At 41.8% G+C, this 19,974-nt stretch overlaps 1 protein-coding gene across 2 annotated transcripts in view; it reads right to left on the bottom strand.

Annotated features, from left to right (window-relative positions):
• Positions 1–19,974, bottom strand: part of Itga4 (integrin subunit alpha 4) — a 68,998-nt gene that overhangs the window by 1,611 nt on the left and 47,413 nt on the right. For both annotated transcript variants that reach the window (XM_057755418.1, XM_057755419.1), the window contains 10 exons: positions 12,282–12,432; positions 11,183–11,278; positions 10,463–10,542; positions 10,104–10,190; positions 7,895–7,985; positions 6,957–7,064; positions 6,027–6,152; positions 2,903–3,022; positions 690–788; positions 271–390 (listed from right to left, as the gene is read on the bottom strand). In XM_057755418.1, coding sequence (XP_057611401.1) covers positions 271–390; positions 690–788; positions 2,903–3,022; positions 6,027–6,152; positions 6,957–7,064; positions 7,895–7,985; positions 10,104–10,190; positions 10,463–10,542; positions 11,183–11,278; positions 12,282–12,432 — 1,078 coding nt within the window. The remainder of the gene's footprint in view (positions 1–270; positions 391–689; positions 789–2,902; positions 3,023–6,026; positions 6,153–6,956; positions 7,065–7,894; positions 7,986–10,103; positions 10,191–10,462; positions 10,543–11,182; positions 11,279–12,281; positions 12,433–19,974) is intronic.

A 19,974-nucleotide genomic window follows, 5' to 3' on the forward strand; every position in this document is an offset into this window, starting at 1 on the left:
GGACGTGCAGGGTTAACCCTGGGCTTGTCAGTGATATAGACACACCACAGCAATATTGGTCTTCAACATTATATGTATTCCAAATGGACTCTTAGAATAAATCTTAGATCAGTATTAAACATTCATCTAGAGATTAAAAACAAGAAGAGTATATACTCAACCTAATTGGCTTTGATACAATAGAGGTATTCTGAGTAATTTAATTATTGGTAATCATTAAAGGTGGACTGTCTATATAACACAAGAAATTAATAATTATTAAAGGATTACCTTCCACATAACACATGAAATTAATAAAAGTACGATAAGTCCCAGCAGCAAGCTGCTGGTAATAATCACGATGGTAAGATGCCGTTTGGGTCTTTGATGATGGAGCCCTTCCAGGAGAACCTGCACAACAGAGCAAATACATACTCAGAGCAGTGCTGAGTTTCCCTTAAAAGCCTCCAGACAGCAACAGAGACGGGAACTCCCCATCCTGTCCTGTACCTAGTCTCAGTCCTTGTGAGCAGAACGGCTCTAGGGCTCTTCTTCCCATCAGTTGTGGAAAGCAGGTAAAGTGTTGAAAGTCCTCTATGACCTGGCCACATGCTGACTCCTTACTCGGATCCCCCAAAGGCACTCCTTCTGAGTTCCCTCAGACTGTTTTCCACACAGTTCTCACGCAGCCTCTAAGAGGGTGAACTTACGTGGGCAACCTTCTCCTCCTTATTCAGCTCAATAACTTTTGGGTGCGGCTCTGGAAAAGCTGTTGCTCTGATTTCAAACTTGAGTGATGAAGTGTCATCCTGTTTTGAAATCAGATAATCAACAGAGCTTGAGTCATAGTTTTATTCCATGCAGACAGGTCAATATAAATGCCACCTTGGCTATCTAGAATTTCTGTAACTTACTGAACTATAATGGCTTCCTTTGGACTCAAAGGTATGACTATTTCATGGGTTCCCTTTAATTAAGTGTGGCTATGTTGCAAATCACTTGATTTAAATATTTTCCCCAGGTTATAGTGTGCAGTAAGTTATTAGTGATCAATATAGTTTTCTCAGTAATATTAAATTTTACCCCCACACAAGCCTTCTTGATCTGGTAACCATTTGCTCAGGCTTGCCTTTCATTTGCTTCGGAATAAAGTCCATGCATCCTACTTAGTGTCTCAGTGACAACATCCCACTCTAATAATAAAACCCATGTGCATAATCATCTATGGGTGAATTCTGAGCTTTATTATTTCAAGTAGGGAGTCTGTAAAAGAATCCATAAAGCTTGGGGATCTGTGAATGGACTTTGTAGGTTTTATGAATATATTTAATATATATATATTTGCACATGTATGGAAGTAATTATAGTATTTAGATATAATTTAAAAAAGTAATACCATGTATTTGCTTTGATACACATGTGGAGGTAGATGACGACTTGGTGGAGGTGGGTTTTCCTACCATGTGGTTCCTGGTCATCAAACTTAGGCCAGCATGATTGATGGAAGGGCTTCAACCACTGAGCGATTTTGCCAAGCTTATTTTTTTTTTTGAAACAGTATCTCACGATCTCACGTAGCCAGGTTGACATTCAGCTCGCCATGGTTGCTGAGAATGACCTTGAATTTCTAATCTTACTGATCTTAAGTGCTGGAATTATCAATGTGAAGTACCACATACCCAGTTTCTGCCAGTGCTGCGGATTGAGTCCACAGCTTTGTGCATGCTAGGCAAGCACTCCCCCATTTGAGCTATACCTTGGTCCTAGTCTCTATATTCTTAAGGAGGTCTATCACCCCAAAATGCTAAAGTCTACTAGGTAAAGGTTATTTGACATCTATAGAACTAGAAATACAAAACCTCACCTAGACCTAGAGCCTTCTTTCAACAGGAGGACTGATTCTCCACGGGCAGTAATATAGTGTGTAGAGATACCTTTGACTGTAGGGATGGGAACAGTGTTGGGAACTGCCTGGTACGTATGGCACTACTAAATGCCCTGCAGTGTGTATGACAGCCTGACAGGGAAGGCATTTCTGTCCGCCATGTCAGTTGTGCCAAGAGAAACTTGGGCTTATGAGAAGCAGCTACCAAGGCTGAATGGCTTGCTGCTAGTCCTGGGACTTTAAGGAATATCTGAAGTTGAGATGGCTGAGCGTCTGTCTCTCCTTCCACTGTTTGATGGAATACCCCTTGACCACTGTGTGGTCATCTCAAACATGCTACTGAATAGGAACAAAATTTGTCCCAATCTGCACCTCTATTGGCTCGTCTTAGCTATAGTGGCCACTGGCCAGATGGGGAAATGGAAAAAAAATGCGGCAGGTTTTCTCCTGTCATCTAGTAGCTCTTCACAAAACATACTCTTTTAACTTGAAGTTTTAAAGTTTATTTTCAAAATGTTATTTTGTTACCAAATTATGCTATAGTTGATAGTTATTTTTGAGGCTGAGTCTCATGTGGTGTAAAAGGGCCTTGAACTCATTATGTATCTGATAATCTCAAGCTTGTAATCCTCCTGCCTTCACCTCTCAAGTGTTGGGCTTGCAGGCAGAGCCACTACACCCAGGTTTAGCCGCTACATTTTGATGTTTCAGTTTTCTTTTCTTTGAAATCAAATTTTAATCTCACTTCTTGGTTTTAGTTTTTACACATTATCTTCTAAAGGACGATTTAAGGTTACATGAACCAAAAGGGAGTCAAGTTCCTCTGTTTACTTAATTAGTAGGGAGTGGCATCCTTTCTAACCCGAACCTAGTGATCCACAGTTTATCTCTGTCCCTTGATGTAATGAGGTTTGGGCTTTCTTCCCAAGCTGCATTTTTCTCTCTGGAGTTTGTTGTTTCCATATTAACCCGTCTATGTGAAAATGACCAAGTTTGTAGCTCTACATCACAACGTTATGCGTCTGATTTCAGACTCACCATTTCCAAGATGGATGGCCGACCTTCCAGCTGGATGTGAACGCTGGCTTCCTTCCCACTTTCCATTTTCCCGAAGTTGCATAAGAAATCTAAACAGTGTAGATCAGCTTTCATGCAATACTTGAAAAGAATGTAAAAGCACTGCATTAAAATTTTCTACGTTTGAAAGATGAACAGCTGGAGAAGACGACTCAGTGAATAGAATGCCTGCCATGAAGCATAAGGATTAATAAGAATTCGAATCCCCCAATCCTGTGCAAAACTGGGGGAGACTGTATGTACCTCTAATCCCACTTGTGTCTCTACCACAAGATGGCAGGTAGAGATGGAAGAAGTTCCAAGGGGCAGATAGTCTCAAACAAGGTAGAAGGTGAGAGCCAACCCCTGTGGTTTCTTTCTGAACACCTTGCATGCACTGCAACACACTTGTATTCTCAAAAAATTTAAAGCATGAATTTTAAAAACCTACCTCACATAGGTTAAAAATCTCTTTGACCTGCTGCTGAGTCACTTTGTGGCACGCTTAAAGTACTTGCTGCCAAGCCTGAAAACCTGGGTTCAAAATCCCAGAACCATTGTATAATTTTAGCTTCTTTGTCAAAAATCAGGTGGTCAGAAGTTCAGCAAATGGTGCTGGCATAACTGGATGTCAACATGTAGAAGAATGCAAATAGATCCATATCTAGTCCCATGCACAAAACTCAAGTTCAAATGAATCAAACACTTCAACCTCAATGCAGCCACATTGAACCTCATAGAAGACAAAGTGGGCACAAGAGACCACTTCCTAAATATAACCCCAGTAGCACAGACACTGAGAGCAACAGTTAATAAATGGTACCTCCTAAAATAGAAGCTTCTGTAAGGAAAAGGACACAGTCAACCAGATAAAACAGAAGCCTACAGAATGGGTAAAGATCTTCAACCCCACATCAGACAGAAAACTGATCTCCAAAATATACAAAGAACTCAAGAAACTAGACATTAAAAATTGGGGTACAGATCTAAACATAATTTTCAACAGAAGAATTTCAAATGACTGAAAGACACTTTAGGAATTGCTGCTCAACATCTTTAGCCATCAGAGAAATGCAAATCAAAATGATTCTGAGATACCACCTTACACCAGTCAGAATGGCTAAAAATCAAACACCAATGACAGCTTATGCTGGAGAGGATGCAGAGTAAGGGGAACACTTCTCCATTGCTGGTGAGAGTGCAAACTTGTACAGTCACTTTGGAAATCAGTATGGCAGTTTCTCAAAAAAATTGGGAATCTACCTCAAGACCCAGCAATACCACTCTTGAGCATATACCCAAAGGATTCACTCTCATACCACAACAACATTTGCTCATCCATGTTCATAGTAGTATTATTCATAATAGCCAGAACCTGGAAACAACCGAGATGCTCCTCAACTGAAGAATGGATAAAGAAAATGTGATACATTTCCACCACGGAGTTCTACTCAGTGGTAAAAACAAAAACCAATGACATCTTGAAATTTGTAGACTAATGGATGGAATCAGAAAAGAAACCATCCTGAGTGAGGTAACCCAGACCAACAAACATGGTTTGTACTCATAAGTGGAGAGATTAGACATAAAGGATAACCAGCCTACCGTCCACAACCCCAGAGAAGCTAGGTAACAAGGAGAACCCTAAGAGAGACCTACAAGGATCCCCCTGGTAAAGAAAAATAGACAAGATCTCCTGACAAAATTGGGAACATGGGGAAGAGGAAGAGGAGAAAAGAAGGGAAGGGAGGAGGAAAACATGAAGGAATGGGATGGCTAAGATGGGGGAAGGACAGAAAGGGAAACCAAGGAAAGAGATATCTTGAGAGAGCCATTATGGGGCTAGTGTGAAACCTGGCACCAGGGAAATTCCCAGGAATCCACAAGGATGATCCCTGCTAAGACCTTAAACAGAAGTGGAGAGGGTACTAATTGTCCTAATAGAACCTTCATCCAGCAACTGGTGGAAGCAGATGCAGAGATCCACAGCGAAGAACTGGGCCAAGCTGCCAGAGACGAGTTGAAGAGAGGGAATAGCAATAATAGGGGCAAAGGGGTCAAGACCGTGATGGGGATACTCACAGAAACAGCTGACCTGAGCTAGTGAGAGCTCACTGACTCTGGACCGACTCTGTAGGACCAAACTAGGTCCTTTGAATGTGGGTAATAGTTGTGAGGCTTGGACAGTCTGTGGGACCAGGATTAATCCATGGTGTTTGAACTGGCTCTTTGGAGCCCATTCTCTCTAGAGGGATACACCTTGTTCAACCTAGATACAGGGTGGAGGGCCTTGGTTCTTTCTCAAAGTTATGGGCTAGACTTTGTTGACTTCCCATGAGAAGCCTTATCCTCTCTGATATGGTGGAGGGAGGGAGTGGGAACTGGGATTGGTATGTAAAATGAGAAAAGATGGTTTTTAAAAAATCCAAAAGCAACAACAAATCTCCAGAACCTACAGGATGGTCGAAGAGAAACTTGTGCAAGTTGTCCTCTGACCTCTCATACAGGACATACTTTCATGGACACTCACACAACTGAACATGAGAATATGATAGAGTATTTTTAAATAACCTTAGTGGCCTTCAGAAAACCGTCTGTTTTATAAACATCTTCCCTCCGTAGCATTTAAAACCCATCTTGCTTTCAATAAAACAAGCAATTTTTGTTTTATAAATTATAATAAAGTGTAACATCTGCTTCTACCATTCTTAGTAACTAAACCTTCTGTGATGGGATGAAAAGGAAGATTCTCAATTAGAGTCTCCCTACGTTACACGCTCTGGTTTTTGTCTCAAAAACTTCACCGGTTTCTCTTAAAGTCACTAAAATGGAGAGAATGAGAATCTCTTGCTATCAATATGGCTGCCCAGGCGACTAGATGTCAGAAAGGCTCAGGTGTAATGTCTGGGTTCACCTGTTGGGTAATGAAACCCTATTACACATACTTAACTTTGGGTCCCTCTCAGCGCTACATGGTGCCTGTTCCTTCCTAGTGGGAATATCGCCTAAGCTTGTATTCGTCATCACTTCGCTAGCCACTCAAACACCCAGTGAACTTGGTTTTAAATGTTTTAGTTCTTTGTATATCTGAAAAATGGAAACTTACCAAGAGTCTCTTGTCTGTCTTTGATAAGAATTTGACTATGTCTGTCAAGGTCTCCGCTACGCCGTTTTGCTGTTCTGATGTACACTCTCTTCCATAATGTTTATAATGGCATTGCCCTGTAGTCGCCTAAAGCCAGAAAACCAAAATCATGTCTCTTTAGAGAGAGCTGACATAACTTGACTTTAAAAGTTTCAATTGATTTTTACTAAAATGCATTAAGCATCTCCAAAATTGTGAAAGTATATTTGACAAAATAGTAAATCTCTTGGCAAGTCTACACACCAAGCCCCAAACAAATTATAGCTGGTCAGTCCTAGCTAACAACATGGTCTATTCCTTACTAAAAAGGGGAAGAAAAATGGCAGGTGACCACTAGCCTAAGTTAGTTTTACAGAATAAAATATGCTACAATTACACATCCCAGCATCTAAATCTGGAATTCAAGTACATTTTTAAAAGTTTTTTTTTCCCCAAACTCCTTACATAGGCTTTGCTGGGGATTGCTATTGCTTAATACCTAGAGGAAATCTCATGAACGAACACAGAAACTTGACTTAAGAACCGACTCAAATGTTTCCTTAAAGAGGGCTTCCCTTCCTGTTCTTGCTACAGTGGTGGCTTCAAGCTTCATGTAGCATTCTGTTAACTGTGTCTCCACAGGCTCATGTTCCAAAGAGATAATGTAAAACAGTTTATCAAGATGGAAGAACCAGGTTTTCTGATTGTGTATGACACGTAAGTGTCACCTCTGGGCTGCAGTCCTGACGAAATGTACTATATCCAAGGTCCTCTCAGCGAGTGCATACAGAATTCACAGCATCAAGTGGTGCTGAAGTGAACAGGAGTGTCCATCTTCATAACACTCCTTAGGATAAAGGGTTCGGATTTAAGACTCAAAATAGAGGTTAGACAAAGGGAACATCTTTTTACCTGGACGTCCAAAATGTTGAACAACTTATCCGTTTGAGGGAGAAAAGAATTGGGTACCATTATTTCTACACTAACATTTGGAGCCATGCTAATGCCGGTGTTTATAACCTGAAAAAGAAAATAATTTAAAAGTCTTTTTCATAATTATAAATGCAGAATTATTAGCCAAAGTGGAGGATGTTTGGTTGGCAGATAAACACTAAAGCAAACAACCATATTTTTTTTTCCAGTTTTATCAGTTCAAATAGCCCCTCCAACCTATCTATGCCTGCTTTTCACTTTACCGTCATATCTGGTAACCAAGCAGTGACATTTCACGATGCAATCCAAGACTTGCATTCTGTACACTGCTATACTGCTCAGACAGTGCTTCTGATTAAGTCAAATATTTCTGTAGACACTACCTCTTAAACATCTGTGACCAGCCAAACTTTCTGCTTAACTAAATTTTCAAGACTGAGTTTCGTATTAGTATAATACTTCTATATGATAACATTTTTTGAACAAAAAAGGATGATTCAATACTGATGAAGCTTATCCTAATCATGAAACCTGGATGGCAGGCTAAGCACGTTGATCCTAGAGAAGGCAAGGTAAATGCTCCCATTACTTGGTAATGTTGGCCTGGTTAAAGAGCCTGAACCAACTATGTATTTCCTAATTTACTCACAGCCATGTTTCCCCTTGGCTTTTCTGCCTGGAAGTAACTTCAGAAAGTTCAGGAGACCCTAACCTCTGCCTGCTCCAGGAGTACACACATCTTAGAAAGAAAATTTGTAACAAGCAAAGTGAGAAAAGCAACATTAGCCTAAGAGGAAGGGGCTGAGTCACTGAAGCTGAGGGATAGAGGGGACAGGAATCCCTCCGAGCAAGGCTTACGGCCAGTCCTTCTTCCTTCCCATATGTTACAAACGTCAACAAAACCCAGCTTTGCTTACATGAAATGTGAAGTTCAGCTTCTCCGTCATGCATGTTTCTGGCTCATTTTCTTCACTTGATCCGTATACAAATGAAGTTGGGTTCACGAACCTGCCGGGAACAAGGTCAGCTTGAACGTATTGTCTTTTGAATGAGGGGCCATACAGTCCGGCTTTAGAGATGGAATATAGCACATTTAAAAGCAACACAGAATCCTTTTGGTTTCTTGGTCAGATAAAAGCTCTAGGAACTGATGAAACTGGGAGGCTGAGTGCTCTGTCCCAAGGGGCCATGCCTGTGCTAACCAGTCTATGTCCTTGCCTTCGCCATGCCTGCTGGCTTGCTGCCCATTTGCACCTTTTCAGCCCTAAAATGATCTGTGCACGTTTGGAAAGCTTGAGCTGAAGCTGTAACTTTCCCTCGGGTGTGGTAGCGCCATCTAACCTGTTCTTTAGTTCTCAACGGCTGACTGAACCTCAAAATTCTGGGAACAAGGCAAACACCAACTTACATGAAAAAATAAATTTTTGCTAGAATTTTTTTTTAACTTTTTAATCTACAATTAGCCAAATGTCTGCTGAGTATAACCACCACTGAGAAAGTGTTCTGGGGAGGTCCTTGCTCCACAAGGCCCTAACATTCTGCAGCTAATTCTATGTATTTGAAATTAGGAGTCCTGCCTCCTGGAAAGGTGTTAGAAACAATCGGACAACACACACTTGGGCAGTTTAATACTTGTTGTCGTTGTCCCAAATACCAGCATGTGACCAGTGGAACTGGAGGTGCTCGTCATGTGGAAAAGTGAGAAACAGCATGGGTGCTAGATGCTAGGAGACAGGAATCAGCTTCCGTTTGCTGCCCCGCTGACTCTCACTGCTGCCTTCTATGGGAAGGACCACGTTCTCCCTCCTTCATAGAACTGGTACTCAGTTCCATCAGTTAGAGAAAGTGACATTTTATGTGGTTGGGTGCCTGCTTCATGCATGGTTAAAATGATAGAGGGATGCTTTATAATTAGAGCAATCAATAAAATTAATTTGCCCATTTTATTCTGTTAATTCATATCTTCTAGTGTTTTAAAAATGAATTCACACATCTACCACCAAGAAGGAAGCAGCCCGTGAGTCCACATCCGTAACTAAAAAGCTGTGGACAGCTAAGGATTTCTGCAGACAGAGTTAGTATTCTTTGTGTGTGTGGCTCGGGTAGGTTGATCATACTTTTGGATGGCCCCATACTCAGGAATACATGGGCAGCGTAAATTAGAGCTTGTGGGTTTTTTTTTTTCTAACGACATGAATTTGGGGCTGTTTTGGGCAGGAGGGAGAGTGGATCTGGGTGGAGTTAGGGAGAGGAATTGATAGAGGAATATGATCAAAACACATTGCATAAAATAAAAAGTTAAATGCACGTAGTATAGTGGCTATTGGGCGTGCTGGTTCTTGGGTATAGAGCTGACATTCAGGACACAAAGCCAAATGTGATGATCAGGATGATGGCCAAAGCCTCAAGGACATCCTTCTGATCTGCACCAATCGCAGGCCAGTCTAGACCACACAGAGAGAAATTGTCTCTAAAACAACCAAAACGTTCAAGACACAGACTAAGAGCTTGAGAAACTGCCAGTGGAGTCACTGAAGGTTTTGTTACTCCCCTCTTTCATTCTGTAGCCGTACACTTTGAACCACAGAAGACTCCACTCAGAAATGGCTAAAACCACAAGAAAACAGTAAAGCTGGCCCCAGGATTCTAACTGAGGAGCACTCTTGGGGTTCAGGAATAGACAGGAGCACCTCCCAGCCGGCTCTCTCATTTCTTAGTCATTTGCCACACAGGTAGACGTGGTCTCTGGAGAGTGGCAGTTGAGCTAAGTGCCCAGTCCTTTGTGTCTCCCCCACTATGGCCACTGCGTACCATGCCATTAGCTGCACCCTATGGAACTCTGTGCCCATTGGTTGCACACGGGGGGATGACCGTGGCACGCTGAGAGCTTATTGGGGCTCTTCCAGTACAAAATCTCGAGCAGCTGGCCATGAGTTTGATGTAGCATCAGAGCTGATTACAGAGTGGATTAAAATAATCACCAATCAAGCAACTGCACTCAGAGGCAATCATGGAGACACAGTATCTTTCCCATGTAGATGTGTTTAAACACATGCCTTTCATTAATACAAAGAAAGAGCCAGCAGGGGAATCCTCTCTAACCCAGAGGCCTCTGTCTCTACTTACCCGTGAACCGTCAGAGCAACTTCATATCTTAGAGGAATCGCTAATGTCACTTTGTTGTCCTTCAGTCTGTCTTCTTCTTCGTTTTCACTGTAGAAACAGAAAACGGTATGAGAACTCAGCCTCAGAGAGCACAGACTGCATACTGTGCAGGCTTAATAGGGGGCTGTTTAGGAGCATCGAGGAAAGCAAACGAGAAATGATAACAGGACATTTTAGGACAAGTTTGGCAGAAACCGCTCTCATTATTTACACTGTTGCCATTTATAGACAACAGAACATGACTTCATGGATCCCTGAAAGCCATCTCCAGAATGTGACTTGTCCCGTGTAACAGTTATTTCTTGCACACTGAACCATACCAGGAGGCGTGCACGGTGATGCTGAGGTCCTCATCTGCCCTGCTGAGTGAGCTCACGTCCAGGAGAAAGCTAATATCTGTCTGGAAAGCAGAGGGAAAGACCCAGTTTTTATGCTAAAATACATTTTTACAGATTGAGTATTTTTCATTTCTCTTAATAGATTTTGTTTCTCGAGGAAAACAGAATGTAAGATTCTACATGTGGCAGAAGCTCCACCCTTCCCTCGGTAGCAAGACCCAGAAGCGGTTGGGTTGGACACAGCAGCGTTTCCATGCCTCACTTCCAGAAACAAAGCCTGCTCTAAATGTAAAGACTGGCAGGCCCAGACGGACACCATTAGGAAAGCTTTAACAACTTGGTTGAGGACTCTTGCCAAAAACACCTTTTTTGTATAGCAGAGGTAACATGCCTGGCAGACAGGGCCACCTGGGGTGGGGGTGGGGGTGTTGGAAAAGAGTGAACAGGCGAGGCGCATTCTGATTGACACATTTTCTTGCCTGTCTTGACATAAACAGGTTCCCCGCTCACCCCCATCTCACCCCCAAACAATGAGCATCGCTACGAAGATAAACACAGGCTCACAGACTCCAGGACGCTTTGGTCACACTTAGTTCCACAGTTAAGCTCATTTAAAAATACATTTTTAATGCAACATGAAGGTAGAAGGTAGAAAAACACATTCCTATTAGCAAATAAAAATCACAAACACTAAATGCTTACCCTTGAGAGACGATCCACATATATGTAACCAAGGCTGCAGGCGAGTTTCACGAGGCCAGAGCTCTCAGTCACTTCACAGTTTATTTGTTTCTCTTCCTAAAGGAAAAAATAAAAACAAAACAATTGGGGGACAAAGAGAATTAGACATTTATAACATGTTTAGGGGTGGCTTTTAAAACTATTTTTAGGAAACAATTTTCTACTTAGCTTGGAAATAATATGTAGAATTATAACAGATAATACAGATGTGTATATATAAACTATATGCATATACTTATGCCCATGTGAGTTCCCCATAAACAGCCCCTGGGTGTGAGCTCTCATGTTTCCCACTTTCTCTCAGAGGAACTTCTTTGAAACATTAGGGAACAAGGAAGCCAAAAGGTCCGAATTTCCTTCTGATATATATGAAATGTGTTTAAAGTGTTTAATTGTAGTAAGATAATCATAATAGCAATATATCAAAGTATAGGTTCTGAGTACCTAGAACTTTTCCTCCTCTCTGAAGTAGCTGTTCTGTGGTCTAGAAAGAGGGGTAAAGAGCTACTTTAAAAAGATGAAAGTTCTCTGGGGTTGACTGGCTGGAGGGCAGAGAGATCTCGAGGCAAGTGTGCTGAAGACTTCTCTGTGCAAGCTCCACCTTACCAGTACTTCACTGGTGGATACAGTGGCAATAATCTCAGGGCTTTGGTAACCTAAGATCTATACATACTCCAGAACCCGACTTGAAAAGGGGATTTCAGGACTGAGGACGGCTGAGAGTTCAGAAGAACTCGGTGAAGGCTGAGACCCTCCACTTAGAACGGAGAGCAGGAATTCTGGGTTCCTTAGCATGGAGGATGCTCCAAGATGAGCATCATTAGCATCTTAAAACCGTGGCGGGGATGAAGTAGTGGTACTCAAGGAGTTCTCTCCAAGGAACTTGTATCTCAGAGCCAGGGCACAAAGAACATCTCAAAATAACCGGGAGACTCAGGGACGTGGAAACGTTAAGATGAAAACGTCAGTTGTTTATACTAAATCAGTGGAGTAAATATGGTCCTTAAATTTGTTTTGAACTCGAGTGCTGCACTCTACTATTGTGGTTTCTAGCACTTACCAGGTCTAAGATCTTAATGAAGTAAAGGCCTGTGGGGAGTTGGATGCTCAGGGTCGTTTCATACGCATCATCGCCAGCATTGAACACGGACACATTCAGCACTATGGTCTTCATGCTCCCAACAGCAAGGTAGGTTTTATTTTCATGTGGCCTAGAAATTAAGTAATTTAAGTAAAAAAATCCTTCCTCCATATATAAAATATTTATAATATAAACTATTAACTTAGAAAAACAACCATGAGCCGGGCGGTGGCGCACGCCTTTAATCCCAGCACTCGGGAGGCAGAGGCAGGCGGATCTCTGGGAGTTTGGGGCCAGCCTGGTCTACAAGAGCTAGTTCCAGGCCAGGCTCCAAAGCTACAGAGAAACCCTGTCTCGGAAAAAAAAAAAAAAAAGAAAGAAAGAAAAAGAAAAACAATCATGGATGATCTCATACAAGCAGATTTAAAACTTCCTTTTCTCATTTTAGATATGTTCAATCAGCTGCTCCCAAAGAAAAGTTTGATACGATTGTTTGATTTTTAATTAGTTATTATAATGAAATTGTTTTATCATTATTTATTAATGTCATAATTAAATTGCTTTAATGCCCTTTTGCTTAACTTACATTTTACTCATTATTTTGTAAAGTTTTCATTCATTCTTTGAAAAGACATTGAACCAGGTTCTACCGAAACCAATCACTAGAAGAGGGGACACTGAGGAGGAGAAAACAAACGTAAGGGAATTTGGCAGAAGTACAGCAGAGAGCGGTTCTGGCCAGCAGGTGTGTGGTGCAGAGATCCACTGAAGGAAATGACATTTCTGGAGCTGTTAATTGGTTGCCTCTGACAAAGCTAAATGACAGAAATGATTCACTGTCCTGTGAACTGCAAAACAAAGGTCACTAGAGATCTAGATCTAGGTGCAGCCATTAGGAAAGCCACCAGCCTAGCTGAAGCCGGGTTTCAGTCAGCTCTGCTGGGCCTTGGCAATCTATAATGACAATATAATAACAATAAAATGACTATTGCTGAATATTTGGATCAAGTGCATTCCGTAAAATCCTTAAAGTGTTTCAAGTATGCAGAACTACAAGCAGAATGAAGATGTTCAAAGCTACAGAGCTAGAATATTCTAAACCCTTGAGCCAATTGCTCCTTTCTTCAGAACACAATGACCACCTTTTCCAGGAGGGAAAATAAAAATAAATAAAAATCAAATTCTCACAACTTTCAGTTACAATGTGTTCTGATTTTCTAAATCTAAAATTTCCCCATAGCCATCAAGTAATTCCAAAATTAGAAAAACCAGGTTAATTCAAACTGGAGAAGGATGTATGCCAAAACAACCAGGTGGAGACAGTCTAACCGAAAGGCATAAAAGGATGCATAGGAACACATTTAACATCTCTGATGTAAAGTAATTCTTGGAGATGAACGAATCGCCTTGTAAAACTGCACGACCCAGGTAGTAAGCCAGCCACTATTCTGCTTTCTCATAGAGCATTGTGTTAAAATGCATTTCTGCATCTCTCGGGAAAGATAAAGGACATATTTCCGAATAACTGTAAATAACTGTTAGAAATACACGGGAATGACTTGTGAATGACCAGCTCTTGAAGAGGAGGTAAGGACCTACACTTTCGCCAAGGGCAGAAAAAGCATTGCTATTCTTTGCTTTTCTGTTTATCTGGTTATTCAGGTTTGTTGCTCTTCGCGATCTTTTTGAAAATAAAAGGTTCACCCCTTTTGGAGTCGATGTGGTTACCTCTGTTTCACACTCACTCTCTCCTCTGCTATTACTCCAACAGTGCCAACTGGACATTGCCTGGAGCAGCCAAGTGCTGCCAGTGACTCAGAGAGAGAGAGAGACAGACAGACAGACAGACAGAAGCAGTCCCACCTCTCAGTATGACCCTGGGGCCCTTGAGAGCTGGCCTTTGCCTCACACTCCACCATACAGGGCGTTCCTTTGTTATAGCTGCACATACAGACAGCAACCTGAACACGAGATGCTTTCTCACTTTCTGCAAGCGCCCACCACTTTGAGTGTTTTCTCCCTGTTATGTAGCAGCTTAACTTGAGCTTGCTCCGGGTAGTCACACCCAGGAAACGTGGAGAAGCCTATCGTACGATGCCACGTCAGTTTTTCTCAAGCAAGAAGCTGGATTGTGGCTATCTGAGTTTTCTACCAGCCTAGAAATAGTTACCGTATTAAAAAAAAAAAATGAGTACCAGATGAAAAGGGCTAAGTTATATTCAAGAGACAAATAAAAAGGCCAAAAAATGTATTGGATATGTTATTCGCTTTTAAAGGCTCATGATATCTTCAATCTATATTCTGTGAAATTGTAGCTAGAGAGAATGCTTGTCTGTTCTAAAGTAATACAGATATTTCAAATGTCTCACTAAGAAACTTAAAGTCCAATACTATGAAGTCCTGTGATCTCCACCCTCACCCACATCTGAATATGTTAGCAGAAATGTAGCTCCTGAAACGGCTAGACTAATGGCACAACATAACCAAGGCAAAATCAATACTGGAAAGGGAAAATTACTTTCTAAACTTAGTAAGTCTTATGAACCTCAGAGCGGATAAACAATGTTGTAGCTTCAAACCCTTTCCATACACTTAAAAGCCCAAGAGTAAATCTCTAAGAAACGGGGCAACTCACTTACTATGTAAAGATTCTGTGTCTTTGATTCTGATACTTTCTCATATTAAAGCTGCTTGTTTAGAGGGAAGCAAACATCCTAAGGAGCAGCTCATTAACTGTGATAAGAATGGATACATGCGTGAAGCTGGAACCCAAACCAAGAAGACACTCTCCACATGGAACATACACGGGGGGCCTCTCTCCCAGTTACTGCCCAGATCACTAACTTTTAAAATCTAATACTCTAGTTTTATATTTCATATAAATGAAATTAGAAAGTGTGTAATCCTTCTCTGTAACTTTGATTTTTTTTTTTTTTTTTTGGTTTTTCGAGACAGGGTTTCTCTGTGGTTTTGGAGCCTGTCCTGGAACTAGCTCTTGTAGACCAGGCTGGTCTCAAACTCACAGAGATCCGCCTGCCTCTGCCTCCCGAGTGCTGGGATTAAAGGCGTGCGCCACCACCGCCCGGCTTGTAACTTTGATTTTGAGTGCAGTTTCTTTTATTAAAAATGTCATCAATAAAATTAACTTCAATCAGGGATTGCAAATGTCTATGTTCCACCCTAGGAACTATTTCCCTGACTTTCTCATTCGGGGATCTTCAGGGGTTCAGCAATCGCCAGTGTAAAATGATAATAGTCTCATGCTGAATACATACATGAAGTTTTGCTGTGTATTATTTCTTTCCTGCCCTCCTCTCCTTCCCTCCCTGAATTTCTGTTTATCTGAGAGAACTCTAATTCCTTTAAAAATCTTTGAACCGGGGCTGGAGAGATGGCTCAGAGGTTAAGAGCATTGCCTGCTCTTCCAAAGGTCCTGAGTTCAATTCCCAGCAACCATATGGTGGCTCATAACCATCTGTAATGGGGTCTGGTGCCCTCTTCTGGCCTGCAGGCATACATGGAAGGAATGCTCTGTATACATAATAAATAAATATTAAAAAAAAAATCTTTGAACCTTGGCTTAGGGAACTAAAATAAGTTATACAAACAAAATAAATCATATAGCAAGATATATTATAAGAAACCATTTTAAAAATAAAGCTAAATGATTGCCACATTAAAAGTAAGCAGGTCAATAGAGCAGGCATCTGGAAACTCCCGCCTAAAGGTAGAAGTCATTCCTTTATTTTCATAAAGTTCTCAAGTCCAGCCAGTCTCACTTATGCACAATGATAACAGAGAAGCAACAGAGACTGAGTGCGCTGTCCCAAGAAATTTAAAATATTACTTTCTCTTGATAGAAAAGATTGGGCTAGTCCCTGCTATAGAACTTATCTGACCAATAAAATGAATTTCAAATCAAACAAGCAATGTGACACGTCTAGCCTTAACTAAAATCCATTATTTTGCTGTTTTCTGTTTTGTGTTGGATGGTCTTTGTGGAATAGAGTCCTAAGAGTCATGTGATATGTAGTACCGGCTGGCCTTGAACTTCCGACAGCAGGTGTACTTCAGCATGCCTGGGTCCATTCTTAGCTCAACAGAGGTTTCCTTTATTTTATCCGGCACAGGCTATAGGCTTTCCCCTCAGAAATGACATAGAAGTAGAGAAAGTAATCCAGCCCCCAAGCACCCAGTAGAAGAGAAAAAATAAAGGACACCCCATGTGAACCACTTCTCCTTCCTGAGCCTTGAATTTGAGAAACTGCACAAAGAACATGGAAAAGGCAACAGAGTAGTCATCCTAGGCCCTGGCTCTCATTCCATCCTGGAGTTGACTGAGAGCTCACGGGCTATCCCCGCACTTAGGAGGTGGCACGGTTTGCCCAAGTTGTGAGCCTTTGGGCTTAGCTAGCACGCTTCTCCTTGGCAGTGCATGTCAAATGGCGAGGAGACAGCCACACTGCCTTCCCCCTACGGTTCCTTCATCACGTTACCACCAAAGGGACTTTCAGGGTTCTCTAAAAGTAAACTTCAGCTTGACATTAAAGTTTAATTAAGACTTGTACAAGAGCTGCTTAGAAATAGATGTTTATAAAATATTCTGGCTCGGAACCAAGGCATTAGTCAGTGAACACCTTTGGGAGAGAAGCTGGCACTTGGACAAGCAACAGAAGGTGCAAGCGTGGCACGCACAGGCAGATTCGGAAACAGCAGCCGATCAGAGCCGCGCCGGGCTCACACTGTCAGCAAGACCCCGGGTTTAGTTTCTACTTTAAGCTATTTTGCACAATTAACCACGGTCCTAACTCTACGCTTTTTAAACGTACGCCTCACCATAGATTTTGATTCTTTAACAAGAAGCTGTTGGAAAGGCCCCGTCAGCATCCTACATGACAAGAGCTAGAGCCAACTGCACATCTGGACGGGTGGCACAACTGAACCAGCGGCTTCCTCGGGACCCACAGCTCACTCTTCATTAAAGCATGCATAATGCAGGCTTGAAATTTACAAAGCTGCTTAGAATCCACATAACTGACATGGACCCAGGTACTGTGCACACACGGAATCCTAACTTAATAAACGAAAGAGGAAGCAAGCAAGCTGGAAGACCAGACCATACGTGTTCTCTCAGTGAATGTGACTGGATTTTACAAGATGTTCCCAAAACCTTAGAATCATCAACACATTCTTTCTTGATAAAAGTCAGTTTGATCTCTGTTGCTTACTTATCTTGGATCAGGATAGTAAGGACCAAAAAAGAAAGAAGGTAAGAGGAGGAAGGAGTGAGGGAAAAAAAAAGATGCCAGAGCAAAATCAATGCGAACGGTTCCTACACTTTAATAAATCTGCTCTGCACCTTTAAACATTAGATAGAAAGTAGCCTTCAGCAAGTGTCTTCCAGTCCAAAGTCAAATTTAACCCTCTTCTATTTTTCTTTATTATTACAGAAATAAAACATGGAGGGATTCCTGCCAGCTGGGATCGACCAATTATCCCGTTTACTGAATAGAAGCAAACTTGCTAAGTTTAAGGGGAGGATTGAAAGAGATCTTGGGAGAGGGAAGAGGCAGGGAGGGGAGTAGAGAAAAATGTAGAGATCAATAAAAAACAATAAGCCAGGTGATGGTAGCGCACGCCTTTAATCCCAGCACTTGGGAGGCAGAGGCAGGCGGATCTCTGTGAGTTCGAGACCAGCCTGGTCTACAGAGCTAGTTCCAGGACAGACTCCAAAGCCACAGAGAAACCCTGTCTCGAAAAACCAAAAAATAAATAAATAAAAACAAATAAAAAACAATAAAAAAATAAAAAGAGCTTGGATTGGAAGTTGGGTAGCAAATGAGTGGACTTTTATGCAAAAGCATGCAATTTATTCTTCCTGAGCTTTGTAAAGCCAGTGAGGCTTTTATTTTGAAAAGGACAATTTTATTAGATTTAGCCTTTGAGGAGTTAAAAACCTGGTGTCAGGTACCATTCACTGCTTACAGTCTACTCATCAGTGAGCTCCCCATTTCCTGCTAACAGAACCCCAGATTATTCAGGCAATAGGCCACACTCCCTTGATATCACAGAACAAGAATTTCTAGTTCAACTATAAGGAATGAAGCCTGCTATCGAATATGATCATGACTGCATTCTCCTTGTACCATGACAGATTTGGGGGAGTTCATGCCTATCAAACTGGAGAAGGCATAAGAAGGGCTGTCTTTTCTGAAAAGCCTCAAAAAGAAAAAAAAGCAAAACAAAAACGCTCTTGTTCTGGCACCCTTTTCTTTGATGAGAATGTTAGGGTTAAAATATTATAATCATTAAAAAAAGCCAAGAGAACATGAAAGACAACTTTCTCTGCCCTGCCCAGGCTTCCTAGCTATATGTAAGACCTATAACTGCTATATACTTGCAGAAATTATGCCACATAGATTTCCGTATGTTGTGGTTAGTCAAACACTCTGTTAAATGAAGTTAAAAGTACTCCTAACCGTTATCAAAACAAACAGGCCATTTACATCCTGACGTATATGAAAGGTCAGACCATAAACCCCTTCTCGATGGCTAATGCCAATTATTATGATAACATCATGCTTGCTCACTGCCATTTTACCATGGTAACCCCTCTGGAGGGTTTATTGTCCCAGGAATTTAGGCACACAGGACAAGGCCTCAGCCTGATGGAACCATGAGGGGACGTGAGTCAGCTTCTCATACCCTGAACGTTTTATTACTGCAGGCATCAGACATTCCTGTTCTTTAGTGAGTAACTGCATTTACATAAACAGGCTTCTAGATCTGGGACACATAATACCATTAGTGCCAGCAGAGCTACAGCCAGAAGAAGGCATACAACATATGGCCCCAATTTGCAGATGGTTGCTGAGAAAGGAGAGAAGACACCTACATGGAGAGATGCTGTGTTTTTGTCTGACACAGAATAACTTACTCAGAACACAGTCAAAGCTTTCAGTGTGGCTCTGAAAACTCAATTCAAAGAGTTCTCATTTGCACATCCCCCCAATGAATCATTATTAGCCTCACGGAAATAGCCTGTAGCCTTCCAGACTGACGCAAACGGACTGGTGCCTACTCCTTTACGGCAGAATCCATCCCATACCAAAACAGCAGTGCCTTTTGTTGAGCTCTCTGATGTACCAGGCTTTGAACTAATCCCTCGTATCAAGTGCATTTTAAAATTAAAACATCTTAGCCATAAATAAAAGACATTGAGCCTATAATTCATGATCCTAGAGAAGCTAAATAAGAAGGTGAACCCAAAGAAAAACATATAAGCATCCTCCTGAATATTAACCTTCATCAGGCGAGGAAAGGAGACAGAGACCCACATTGGAGCACCGGACTGAAATCTCAAGGTCCAAATCAGGAGCAGAAGGAGAGAGAGCACGAGCAAGGAATTCAGGACCGCGAGGGGTGCACCCACACACTGAGACAATGGAGATGTTCTATCAGGAACTCACCACGGCCAGCTGGCCTGGGTCTGAAAAAGCATGGGATAAAACCGGACTCGCTGAACATAGCGGACAATGAGGACTCCTGAGAACTCAAGAACAATGGCAATGGGTTTTGATCCTACTGCACGTACTGGCTTTGTGGGAGCCTAGGCAGTTTGGATGCTCACCTTACTAGACCTGGAGGGAGGTGGGTGGTCCTTGGACTTCCC

This window comes from Chionomys nivalis, chromosome 22 (assembly GCF_950005125.1).
Source record: "Chionomys nivalis chromosome 22, mChiNiv1.1, whole genome shotgun sequence".
Taxonomy (NCBI): Eukaryota; Metazoa; Chordata; class Mammalia; order Rodentia; family Cricetidae; genus Chionomys; species Chionomys nivalis.